Source organism: Centroberyx gerrardi, chromosome 15, assembly GCF_048128805.1.
Source record: "Centroberyx gerrardi isolate f3 chromosome 15, fCenGer3.hap1.cur.20231027, whole genome shotgun sequence".
Lineage (NCBI taxonomy): Eukaryota > Metazoa > Chordata > Actinopteri > Beryciformes > Berycidae > Centroberyx > Centroberyx gerrardi.
The window spans coordinates 15,304,548-15,317,688 of NC_136011.1; the positions used below are offsets into that span (position 1 = coordinate 15,304,548).

The 13,141-nt window shown below is 43.8% G+C and overlaps 2 protein-coding genes across 3 annotated transcripts in view; one reads left to right on the top strand and one right to left on the bottom strand.

Annotated features, from left to right (window-relative positions):
• Nucleotides 1-442: 442 nt before the first annotated feature.
• On the bottom strand, nt 443-8,610 carry slc25a16 (solute carrier family 25 member 16). The gene is made up of 10 exons (XM_071914162.2): nt 8,313-8,610; nt 7,810-7,932; nt 7,200-7,292; nt 6,974-7,107; nt 6,683-6,746; nt 6,104-6,225; nt 5,881-5,947; nt 5,531-5,693; nt 5,239-5,307; nt 443-3,849 (listed from the first exon to the last, which is right to left on the bottom strand). The coding sequence occupies exons 2-10, from the start codon at nt 7,898-7,900 to the stop codon at nt 3,693-3,695; spliced, it is 960 nt and encodes a 319-aa protein (XP_071770263.2). The 5' UTR covers nt 7,901-7,932; nt 8,313-8,610; the 3' UTR covers nt 443-3,692.
• Nucleotides 8,611-9,154: 544 nt separating this feature from the next.
• The window catches only part of tet1 (tet methylcytosine dioxygenase 1), a 31,021-nt gene continuing 27,034 nt past the window's right edge, over nt 9,155-13,141 (top strand). For both annotated transcript variants that reach the window (XM_078288745.1, XM_078288746.1), the window contains exons 1-2: nt 9,155-9,372; nt 10,082-12,445. In XM_078288745.1, coding sequence (XP_078144871.1) covers nt 10,262-12,445 — 2,184 coding nt within the window. In that variant the 5' untranslated portion in view covers nt 9,155-9,372; nt 10,082-10,261. The remainder of the gene's footprint in view (nt 9,373-10,081; nt 12,446-13,141) is intronic.

Consider the following 13,141-nt stretch of genomic DNA (forward strand, 5'->3'; position numbering starts at 1 on the left):
AATACACGCCACATGGGAAAGTATGTTTCATCACATTTACCAGTCAAATCAGGAGGCGATATCGGACAACAACAGGTAGTGTATTCTAGTTCCAACAAAATAAATGCAAATACAAGGTAGAGTCCCTCCGTTGTTTTGCTGGCCAGAGTTGAAACTATATGATCAACAGTGTGTGTGAGTGTGTGTGGAACTCAAAGTGGGAAATGGAGTTAACCTGTCTCTATTTGAAAAATTTGGTTTCAAAACAAGATATCCACCATTTGAAAAACAAATGGATGATCATACACAACTGAAACAAGTTATGGTCCTCTTTAACTGAAGTCATTGGCTGGCAAAAAGATAACATCTACAGACATATTAAATGTTGAATTTAAGGTAATGATTTTTTTCTCAAGATGTCTATGTGCCGTTTTATTAATTAAAACTCTTTGTTTATTGATCTAAGATCAGTTGTCAGTCAAGATGATCCCACATCAGTCAGCTGCTTCCCTTGTTGCCCAGTCAGAGGGGGGCAGAGGAGGAAATGGCGGGTGCTGCACCAGTCTAACAGGACAGGAATACACACAAGTTTACCTTTGATGACTAATAACAGATGAAGCTTGGTATCGACTCAGACAAGAGGGTGACATTTAATGTAATTCATGTTCAGACGTTGCCTATAAAAGCATGGCAGACGAAACTGAAAATGTACAAAGAGGGAAAATAAAACTGACAAACATAAAAAAGGCATTTTCTTTGTTCAGCAGTTCTCATAACTACATTAGCTCTCATGATTTCCCCTTCAGTCACATCCCAAACTTCCCTTCCCGATAAAGTACCACAGCTTACTATTACATACATTTAAATCATATATATATATACATATCTGAATATCCCTCGTCTTACATAATTATCGGTCACAGCCAGCAGCAGGAACAGACCTGGTTTGTTCTTGAAGATTTGACAGCAGAATTTGTGGAACAAAAAAAAAGGTTTCACAGAAATAATAGTGAAAGATCCCGTATTTGGATTAAATCAAGAGAACAGTATGAATGTAAGCTACATGACAGGCTTTGACATGAGCCATTAGAAGGAGAAATGTTGGTAAACATGATCTCATGGGACAGAAGTCTTGGCACTGTGCATGAATCTTTCAGTGGAGAAATGCTATGTTGCTGAAAACTATATTTTGTTTATCAAATGGCAACTGCCACTTATCAGCAGTTGGAGTATGTGATTATACTGTGAAGCCCCAGCAGGCAGTTGAATATTGCAATGCATTCATCATTACAAACATTTGACAATTAATGTTACACAGAAGAGCCTTATTTGCCTGCACCTTTCAGGAATGGAGGTCATTTGGAAGAATTATATGTTCAGTTTTATAAACCTTTACTGAGCCAGACAGGCAGCGATGCCCTCACACAAGGCAGAGGGCCTATTGGAGAGAACAGGGGATTTTAAATTACTGGAGAACACATTTTAGAGAAAAACAAATCACAATCCAACATCAAACACTAAAATGTTTTGAAATGTCATGTTTTGTGTGTGCACATGCATTTTGAGTTGTTCTGTACTGTCCAATTAGTTATTTCCATTCAGTCAGTCAGTTGTATCAAAAAGGAAAAATGACTACAATTATGTTTTCACATCTCAACATTTTTTGCTCATTATGCTCTTCTGCAATTTCCTCTACTTCATGTGCAATGGTCTAAAAATTGGCCAGGTGGCATCTACTGAATAGATGAAGAAATTAAGTAATCAAGTAAAACACAGTAACCACTCCAGTGAGGTATGAAATCAAAGGCAGAAGAAGGGAAGCGGATGAAGAGAGGAGGATGCTTAGACAAACCAACAAGGCCCACTCTAACATCAGTGGCAGCCTAAAGGCCTATAGTGGACTTCTGATCAAAAGTGATTGAATAACACTTTTCCGTCATTCAGTAATTAATGTCTAGATGTCCTGGGGCAAGGCACTTGACCAATCGATTGCTCCAGCGAGGCCGTTCAGCGGCCAACAGTTGAAGACTGTGGTTGAACTGGGTTAAAAACACTGCATGTATGAAACTCACCACCTGACCACTTCCTTTCCTTAACCAAAAGAGGAGACTGTTGACAATCTCTCGAGTATTTGTTACATACAATGTATGAAACGTATGAAACCTGCGTACTGTATGGAGTTGTGTCTAGCTCTGATGGTAAACAATACATATTCAATGCTGCCACCCAGTGGCAACAGGTAGCTAAGTCAATAAATAAAAAAAAACCAAAGCAACAGTTTGCAAGTGCACATTTTTCCTGAATCCTTTCCACCAAACGAATCTCTCAGACATTTTAAACTTGCAAAATTCAGAGCATCTTACAATGCGAGCACTACTTGAGATCTCACCAACTCACAAAAACATCAAAACTCCTCTCTGATCATAGCAGAGCATGGATGTACATATAAAGCTACAGACTAAAACAACATCTGAGTGCACATCCACTAATGTGCATGAGGAGGGTCTTCACCACCCTTATGTTGAAGTTACAGTGTTCCTCTCCTATATCACAGCTCATCTTTCCCTCACTTCTCAAGCGAACACGATCGACCACAAAAAAAAAACCAAATAATAAAATAAAAATAAAAAGTTTCAGCAACTGAAAACCCATACAGTCACTGCTCCATTCAAGGTTTGGCAACAAAATGGCAAGCTGGCTTAAGCTGAAATCAAGTGCCACTCGGCCACTGCGTCGTTATAAAGACCTATAAAAGCAGAGAGTAGATTCTGTATACTGATATAAGATTGGCGTAGAAGACGAAGGCAATGAAAATGACGCACAAACAGCCACTTGTCTAAAAGGCGTTGGACCCCAAACCTGCATCATAAAACTTAAAGACACACTAAGCCCGGAATAGACAAAACACTGCAGATCACTGGACTTCTGTGAAATTCCAGCAACCTTTAAACAATAGCCTAAGAAGCTATGAAGCACATCTATCAAATGTTTCATCAGTAACTCTGCAACAAGAAAATATGATGAACTATGAAGAAAATGCACGTGACTGTAGAACTTAACAGTGTTCCAGACATACTATTAAAACAAATGTACATGCCTGAGTTCCCTTCTTTTGAGAGAAACTGACAGACAGAAAAAAATGTGTTTGATATCCAGTTTAAAATCACTTGAGTCAGGTAGGTAAAGAGACGGAGAAGAGATTAGTGAAAGCATGTTGCTCAGTGTGTTTGCTATGTGACTGAGTTGCCAACAACATCGTTAGGGAGCCATATCATTGCCCCAAGCCATCCAGCCAAGCCAGACCAACGATGCCACTGTCTGCTGTATCCATGGGGATTAGTTGTTAAGGAGTTGCCCAAATCCGAGCCACATGTTGGGCGGTTGAGAAAATCATCTCTAAGAGGTGGCGAGTCACAAAAGCAGGAGCTAAGAGTGCATGGATTTAGGACAGTTGGACAAGGCTTCGGCACGGGCACAGCGCCTCACTGTCCACTGTCCTCTTGCATCATTACCTCTGACAGAAGTCATGAGTGCACCTTTAGTGACCACAAGAGAAGGCAACGCTCAGACTGAAGGGACTAAGACGTAGTAAGTGAGCCTCAGTTCACTTTATGAAGGAAGCATTTATCTCAATCTGCTTAATGACTTGGAGCACACTGGCCCAGGCGCAGACTAGGAGAGTAGACACACAAAAAAAAAAAAAAAAAAAAAAGCTAGTTCAGGTGGAGGAACTGCTTCATGAACTCATAGGTGGTGAAGGCCACGGCCTGTGAGGGGACACAGCGGATGTAGTTGAGGGACAGGCCCCGGTACAGTCCTTTCTTCACCCCATACTTATGGTACACATACTTCAGGGTCTTGGTCAGCGTTCTGTTCAGGTACAACAACAAGAAAAGGAATGTTAGACTTAAAAGAAAAAAAAAAAAAATGACCAAGATTTAATTCAGGCATGCAAAAATAACCATAATGCTGCAGCGCTCCCGGAAAAGTGTAGGAACTAAACACTCTACAGTGAAGTGTCGAAAATGCTGCACACAATCAATTGTCAGGATGGCAAAAACTAGGAAAATAACAGGAATTAATCTTAAACTAAACCAAACTAGTGGTACACAGTACATCAACTATTTATTCATTTGATCAAATTACGCACTGTTTTAGGGTTATACAAATTCATAGTAACTGCATTTCCATTCATCTGTGGTGAATGAAAATACAGTTGTTCTTGTTAACAGCATGTATTTATGACAGCCTTACTAAATTAGTGACAAAGACAAATTTGACTCTCGTTCTGACGGCAGAGTGGCCTCACTGCTGGTATTATTCTGGATGTCTGTGGCTGGCTTAACGCAGCTGTTTCCACACTCCTCCGCGCTGCACACTGCCACAGACACCTCAGCCTGGCACAGCTGCCAGTTTGCTTCACTGAGCTCAAAGAATCGCCACACTGCAGGCATTTTTCCTCTTACCAGAAAAGTATTTTGTTGCACCAAAGCTTATGTCATTAAAGTATCAGGATCAGCACAGCTTTCTTATACTGATCTGAGTATTAGGGAACTGGATCAGCTCTGGTCGCAATACCACAGATGCATTGGTTCACCTGTATTTGAAACCCATTTTTATGAACTTGCTTTCTGTAGCAACTCATAGATTCTTAATTCTTTGTTTTCATTAATTATTGGATCTTAGAATTTATCATTACAGGACTCCTACAGTCCAACTACAGTACAACGCTATGCTACAGACTCTAGTGAACTTCTATGATCTATCTCTATACACACGTGCCTAACAATGACTGTAACCCTTAAAAGGTAACCTGTGTATGTTTTCTCTAATATATAATTACCAAATAAACTGTAACAAAACCTGCACTCTGTTGTGTGAGCTGCTTTGTTCTCTACCACTATAGCTCATCATTTCCCCTTTCTTTGAAGTGTCACTTACAAGTCTACTTGAAAAGATTTCCAAGAATTTAGCTACAAAGCTCCCAAATCAGACCAAATAAAAACACACAACAGGTGCAGCTATTGTAATGGCGAGTGTTGTTTTATTCATTTTTTTTTTCAAATGATGTTTTTTTAGAGCATTAGAACGCATCACAACAAAATGCTTCAGCGATATATTTATGATCAAATCCTACACATAATGGCTAAAATTAAATGTGACGATCACCTTATCATGTCCACTGCACAGCCTCATGTGATGTACAGCAGAATACAGGGTTTAACAGAATACTGAGGAGGGGAAATCATGGTTACTTACAGACATTTCTCAGAGTCAGGAAGCACGGCTCCTAACTGCATTCTTCTCCTCGCCACATCCAAGGGGTAACTAGAGAGAAGAGACACAGTAATGGGACCTTTAGTCTTCTGGAGGACAAATACAATATCATACAATAATGTGGCACATCAATCATCAATAAATCCAAGTAATCAATAACACACCCCAGCCAGCCAGCCAGCCGAGCCGCACAAATTAACCAATCTAGTTGTCAGCCCATCATTTATGAGAGTCTTAAGTGGGCAGCTAGCTGGCCGCCTGCCCATCCACTTACGATATGGTCTGAGCGATGGCCCCGGCGACGCCTCCGCACAGCAGGTTGACTTGGGTCTTCAGAACGAGGACCTCTGGGTTGTCTGAGGACGGACGGCCCAGCAGCTCTGGGAAGTGTTTCAAGCCCAGGCTCTTCAGGGTGCCAAAGGTGAAGAATGAGAAACCTGGAGGATGAAAGCGGCGGGACAGAGAATTCTGGTTACGAATGTGACAGCGGCCAGACAAATACCTCATGTTGCCCTCCACAGCGACTCAGAAACATCTTGGATCCAAAACTTTGTGTTATTATCAATCTGCAGGTCATGACCGCACTCATTCAACACAAATCTATGAAACCATCTCAATACTCACCTGCGTAAGGGGCCATGCCAATAATTGTTGGGGTCAGTCCCCTGTAGAAGCCTGGGATGCCCCCCTCCTTAAAAAAGCAGGGCAGAGTACATAAGGTCTAGACACTTTAAAGACAATATTTACAAAGGGCATGCGATGAATACCGAGCATGCAATCTAGAGGCTATGTTTGCTATTTTTGTTGGGTTTGTTTGGCTATGATAAACTGAACACTTCCAGCTCACCTTAAGGTAGATGGTCTGGAAGGCGTTGGCGATGCCAGTGTAGCGGTGCTCTCCTGTCACCTGGAAGGCCAGTCTGGCTCTTATCACATCCAGAGGGTAGGTGCAAATCACTGCAGTCATCCCTGAAAACACGTTGCAAAAGCAGAGTTATAAAAACTCAGTTTATGGCTGCGGTTACACTCGTCATTTCAGCGTGATTTTCTCTGATTCTGAAGATTGGATTTTATGAGATCACATGGCTGTATGTCCACACTTGGCCTGAAATGATTATGAGTCTAATGTGGCTTTATTCATTTACATCTTTGACTGCATTACACTTTACACGTATTGCATCCTGGTGTGATTGGATGAAAAAAGTCACACTGAAATGACAAGTGCAATGATAGCCTATGATTCAGGAGAAGAAACAACACTGCATGTTCCACCAATAATCAATAGTATTATATGGGAAGCAAATGTTAGAAACACCACGGCTATTAAAGAGTCTTCAGTCTCTCATAATAGGGTGGCAGTGTGTAAATGTTATCCAGCTGGCACCAATTTAAATGGCAAATCTTATCAGTCAGAAAGATGAATGACCTGCCATAGATCCTGCCATGAGGCGGTGGATGTGTCCAGAGATCCCAAGCTGTTTACTTAGCAGCTGTAATGCAGAGGGAACGTTATCAGCATCAGTAGAGAGGAAACAAAGGTCAAGGGTTTCATCTGATCAATAAAAAAAATATTGCACAGACCAATAGATTTGTTTTTAGCAAAGGATCGTTATGGCAAACACATGTTGAATAAACACTGCACATGTTTCCCTAAACACCCTGCTTGGCCAGTTTCCCTAACAAACTAGGTTGTATAATATTATTCCAAGGTATGTACCTTTTTATAATTGTCGAAGGCCATGAACTGGATGGCTCCATATGGAAATATCCTAACCATCATAGCCCCATTGCCCTTGTACAAGCCAAGATAGCCCTCTTTCTTTGGCACGGCTCGGAGAGTGGCAAACACTCCTGCAAGACAGATCAGAAGTTTGAGTGACGTGGCACACGTGTGTGAAAACAAACACCGAATGCATCTGCAGGCTTAGCGAGTGATATTTTACCTAGATGATTGTAGTGGGGGTTCTGGGCCTGAAGCAGAATCTTGACTCTGTCCAAAGGAGCGATGGTGGACTTGGCACAGCATCCTGCTACACCTAAACAAAAACAAACACAGCATGAACAGATACATTACTAAATATATTTTTCATGTTCATTCGTGTCATGTTCATGCTAAATTTATGAAATAAGCCAGCCATCTAAAGACGGTGCCGTGAGAGAGACAGAGAGAGTCAGATTCCTTTGATGAGCCCGTAGTTTGAAATGAAAGAAACACTTAAATGTACTCAATGGTACACAACTAACAATATTTGAGCAAAACTATATGTCTTAAGAGACAACTGTTTCATTACATGGCTCTTAAAAATAATTTGCTTCAATTAGGCATCACCATCATTTTGTAAATCATATCAAGATTGTATCATAAGCGCTGGGATGTAAAGGGATTCAGTGTGTTGCTCAAGGACACTTCAGCAGGGTGGCTGCTTGATCCTGGGTCCTCCTCTGGTTGAAGGACGGTCTAACAACTAAGCCACCTTGCTGCCCAGTGTCAAATTCTACTTTGAGTAGATCATATCATTACTTGAATTAACAGTTTAATGTGTCACATCCTACCTCCAGCAACAAAGGAGCGAAGCCAATAGTAGTCCCTCTGGGCGGGACTGGTTATGGGAGCAGGTGTGGAGACCGCAGCCTCCGATGCCATCCTGTGTGCTCAGGACTTTGATGCATCCATGGCTGCACAGTTACAGTTTGGAAAAATGTAAGTTAACTATCAGTCAAAAACGTTTAAAAAATGTAGCTAACTGTCAATAGCATGCACCATCAGGCTTACAGTATATATGTGAGTGGGTGTAGGTAGGTATTAGTTTCAGCCAACAGAATACTGCATTCAACATCCTGGCAAACACCTCTACAAGCAAACGAGTGTGATCATTTTTCATTAATCTTAAGGTTGTTATGAGCTGCTGCGAATGGACATCAAAGAGACAAAACAGTTAGCTAAAGCAGAATGGGAACTAACTGGTAGACAGAACTAGCAGGTGACTTTGGCTGAGATTACAGCAGTCTAGAAGGCATCGTTAACGTTAGATAAACTATCAAAACGGGATACTCACAAAACAATCAAAGCTGTTACAGGTGTGAAATAGCAAAGTGGAAGGTCAGATGAATGCTGTACAGCGAATTTGTTTCCCTTCCTCTTGAGTTACCAGCCTCTCTCGTTTCCTGCTTCCTCGGGGTAAACACAGCTCTTTCAATGTAAAGTTACCATGGACACTAAATACCAAACAGATTGAGGAGGTCGTCGGTCAGTGTTGCGACACGGCACGAGCGCAACGTACACTAAAAACCTGAGGAAACAGGGCCACGAATGAATCTGAAGCACTCTGAAGATTCATGTAACCACTTGTGCCCTTCGCCCGACGGCTTGTGGTCGAAATCTGTCGCATGCAGATGACGCAGTATGACGTTACCCGAGGGGCTGATCAGTTACATCGTTTTGTAATATCGTTTTATTACACAATTATTATGCCAATACATCGTCTTAGAGACTACTTTCTTCATCATCAACATATCAGCGGACAAATTATAACAGAATAAAGTGTTATTTAACCAATCTCGCATTTGATTTCCTGTTGATATCAGTTAACAGGAAAATAAAAAAGAAAACAGGAAACAGGAAATTAAAAAAATAATTCCTCCTTATAATCAATTACTCTTATGGACGTTATGATCACTGACCACCATGGTTACCGTGGTAACTCGGCAATTTGCATAAATCTACATTGCTGGAGAAACAGCGGACAAGCTAAAGCAGAAGTCCGTTCCGGGTTTTCTTTACCTCTCTTCCCTCCAGTGCCGACGACGAGTTGGCCAGAGACCGTAGGTTGCGTCTGGTGGAGGGAGAGAGGGGCTGCCCTGAATGGATTGACATAAGAGGGATTTACATTTTAACGGGTGTCGTGCTCCGTAAGACTACATGTGCACGTTGTATAATAGCTATTCTGCTCGATATATGCATATTGGTGCTCAAACCGTGTCCATGTGTCATCGTCGTGAAAAGGATTGAACTTGCCAGCATTCTATATTTGCCGAGGAGGGAAACCAATACAAGGTCTCGCTGTCTCGCTGGAGCGGAGTATTATTAGCAGTTCAGACAGTGCAACTGTCTCTCTGGTATGTAAAGTATTTGAGCTGCCGTTTAAAGCAAACGTGTAAATAAAACTAGCACCAACAAAAACAACATGTAGAAAAGTAACGTTTCCGGATGTGTCGAGGTTTTGCTCCGGGACGCCGCTATAAACGACAGCGGTCAAGTGCAAAAATAATAATAAACGGCGACGTTGAAGGCGTTTTACACGGTAATAACCTCTCTTCCGCCAGTCAGAAAGACGAAAACAGGATCCGACCTCCGAGCCAAAGCCCACTCCTCAATGTGCTTGCCCTTTAAACTGTTAAGCCGTGTTAGCCACATAGAAAGCAGCTAGTAAATGTGTTCATATAGATCTTTATTTTATGATCTCTTTATTCAAAATAGCCTGCTGTGTAGCTGCACCGAAATGTCCTTACTGAGTTTTATAGCACTTGCTATACTGTGTTGAATGTCAAAGTAGATTTTCAGGCGGGGCAAAAGTGGCTTTGGCAGTAGCTAAAGTAAAGATAGAATAAAACCAGATATCTTTATCTTTATAGGCAGTGTCATATGCGATTCTCCAATGATCTCAATTTCATTTGGATTGTACTATTCCCATATCTATTTTTGTGTGTGTGTGTATAAACTGTACAAACTAATTGTCATTGTTTATTGTTGTTTGGAGGGAAAACATTGAAAGATGCTGTAATTACTGTGTATTTAGATTTTTTTCTATATGTACTTTTTTTTTAGGTCATACACTGCTATTGCACAATGGAAAAATAACTGCAGCATCATTATCTACGGTCCTGAAAGAAAACACAAAAGAAGAAGATTAAAAAAAAAAGTAAAAGTTGGGAACTAAGAAGAAGATAAACATTCACCTGGCTCCCATGCTGGCTGCCAGACATCCTCCTTTCCTCACCGTCAGCCATGCCTGCTACTTCCAAACCCAATAGGAGACAGCCACCTTCTCAGAGAAAGAATGGCCACAAAGTGATCACCACCAAGAGGAAAACCTGCAACTCAAATAAACCCAGAGGGAGAGCTACCGAGAGGCTCCAGAAGACACCGGTCGAACCCAAAAGGTCCGCAGCCAGGGCCCGGACGCAATCAGGCCGAAGCCCCAGAGGAAGAGGGGTCAGTGGGCCTGCTGGTCAGGGACCTGGGAGGTCCCCTGGTAGGGTTAACCATGCCCCAAATGTAACAGGATCTGCAAGGCTTAGACGGCTGAGTAATCCGCCTGACCGCTGTGGCGAGCTAGAAGACCCCCTAGGGCGAAGGAAGTCCCTACGGGGCACGCGAGTATCTGTTACTCCCTGCCAGCCTCCGAAGCCTTGCAGGGGAGGGAGAAACAGCAGGGGGAGCGCAGGGAGAGGAGGAGCAGCATCGCACCAAGGGAACGCGAGAAAACAGCCTTCAAACGCCGACAGCCGCGATTCGACCCGTAACGAGGAACAGGAGAAACTGGACACCCACAATGGCGAAGAAATCCCCCCTGTTTCCCTGAAAACAGATTTCGATGTCCCCGATAATATCAGAGATCAGGTTGTGGGAGTCAACAATGGTGGCGAGGGCAGCCCTCTTAAAGCTGATTCACAACCTTGTAATGACACACTGGAAGATTGTGTGCGCTACAGCTGTGACGGTGCTATTACTGAGCAAGACGAGAAGACTGTCAGCGGTGAAGGTGACCTGAGGTGTGCGATCGGAGGCTCCGTGGGTGATGAAGATGACAGACAGCTAAAACTCAGCAATGATGAAAGTAAAGACAGCCCCTCTGAGCTCACTGAGCAAACGAGTATTGGAGTAGTGGGGAAGGAAGATGGCAGTGAGGGAAACGATAGTTCTCATAACCTAAGAAATAAGCTTGATCATCCTGCTGGCGATGGTAAGCAAGATGTGATTGTTGTCCACCAAGAGGAGGGTAACATGTTGGATCCGGAACAGATGAGGACAGATGAAAGAGTGAGAGATGGCCACGATATTGAGAGAAAAGAGGAGATAAAGGAAGAGAGAAAGGAGAGTTCAGAGGCAGAGACAGGAGTTGAGAGACTAGATGAGACAGTGGACGAGATGGAGGAGAGCGTTGAGGAGCTGGATAATCTTACGAGAGAAGAGGAAGGGGAAAAAGCGGAGGAGAATGATGTTTTCATCAACCCTGCTGACTCCCACCCTAGCACTCCAATCTCTCAATCTCCAGATCCGCCTCGCTCCAGCGATGGGCTGACGGCGCGGCCAGAATCACCTGTCAGGGTGTCGCCTATCTCCAACGCAGCTACCTCAGATCCCGCCAAAGCCCCCTCCCTCTCAGAGTCACTTGAGCTAGAGGTTCTGAGCCAGGCAAAGAAAGACATGCAAACTACCGATCACGGTGCTAAACTCCAATTCCCAGTGTCCTCTGCTGTCCCCGAGACCGCCCTGATGTCACACACCGATCTGACGACACGAAATACGCCCGTTATTACCTGCGGTGAATCCCTCAAGCCCCTGTATTCAAGCCAGGGGGAACCCCAAAGCTGGGAGGTCCCTCCCCCCCAGAAAGACAGACAAGCTTGCACACCAGCAGAGACGCAGACCAAAGACAGTGTGTCCAACCAAGAGCCATCAGAGCACCACAGCCGGGAAGAGAAATCATCACCATCGACGATTCCTCAGTCGAGCACAGATGTCATCACAGCTGTGTGTGAACCAAACCTGGGCGAAGGCGGCGTTGTGGTAGCCGTACCAGAGCAGGGCTCAGTGCCAAAGACCTCCACTCCCTCCCTGGACAGCAGCTTGTCTTTCTCCTGCAGCTCCGAGAGCACCCGGTCCTCCCTCTCCTTCGACACCGAATCGGAGGCGGGCTACGGAGACCCCAGCCCCTCTGTTCTGCCGGGCCCCTGGGGTCCAGAGGGGGCCCACTTTCCCTTGTGGACCTCGCGGAAACCACAGAAGAGGGAGAGGAAGAAGCGGAGCAGGTGTGGGTCGTGCGAGCCGTGCCTGAGGAAGATCAGCTGTGGCCAGTGCAGCTGCTGCCTCAACCGCAGGACTGGCCACCAGATCTGTAAGCTGAGGAAGTGTGTGGAACTGAAAAAGAGAAGACCTTCATCTCTGCCCTCTCTCTCCGCTGCACAGGTGAGGCTTAGATTACAGTTTGTGCATGAGGACACTTGAATTCCCCAAAGTAAAAGCTACACATTTCAGAGATGGGAGGTGTATTTTTCGATGTGTGATCATAATATTGAGTGAGAATTTAATGGAGCTTCTTTTTTTATTTACAAACAGCTGATCTGAAGCAGCAGCCAAGGAAAGTGTGGTTGTTACTGTCTGTCTAGCCTTAATTTTCCCACCTTGTTTTCCCACCCGCCTACCGGCCATGGTGAGGATTGAGAGTTGAATGAGACAGACAGTTGGAACAGATGGTTTTCCTTTCACATTGAGAAGTTCCCCGATTGGTTTTGGTTTCAACCGACACTGTACACACACCCTCATGATATCTCCCTGTTACGTAAATGTTGGGGAATGCATGCGCGATAACAGGGAGAAGTTAAGTACTAGTGTGTGTGTATGTGTGTGTAAGAGAGAGAGAGAGAGAGGAGAATCTAGACCATGTGTCAATGCGTACGTGAGTAAGTGTAGAGTATGTGTGAGGATGCCCTCTGTCAGAGGGGAAGGCGCTGTCACATGAACCGGCAGCAGCTCAGCACGTGGTTGGAGTATGTGTTTGTGTGTGTCTCTGTGTGTGTGTGTGTGTGTGTGTGTGTGTGTGTGTGTGTGTCTGCGATCCATAGTGAACACAAGCAAGAGAATATGGCATCTTATGAGTTACAT

Coding starts and splice junctions, on each gene's coding strand:
- slc25a16 (XM_071914162.2), bottom strand. CDS start 7,900: ATGGCATCGGAGGCTGCGGTCTCCACACCTGCTCCCATAACCAGTCCC. Junction 7,108..7,199: donor CCCCCACTACAATCATCTAG/GTAAAATATCAC, acceptor TCTGTCTTGCAG/GAGTGTTTGCCACTCTCCGA. Junction 6,747..6,973: donor CCTTCGACAATTATAAAAAG/GTACATACCTTG, acceptor TCTGCATTACAG/CTGCTAAGTAAACAGCTTGG.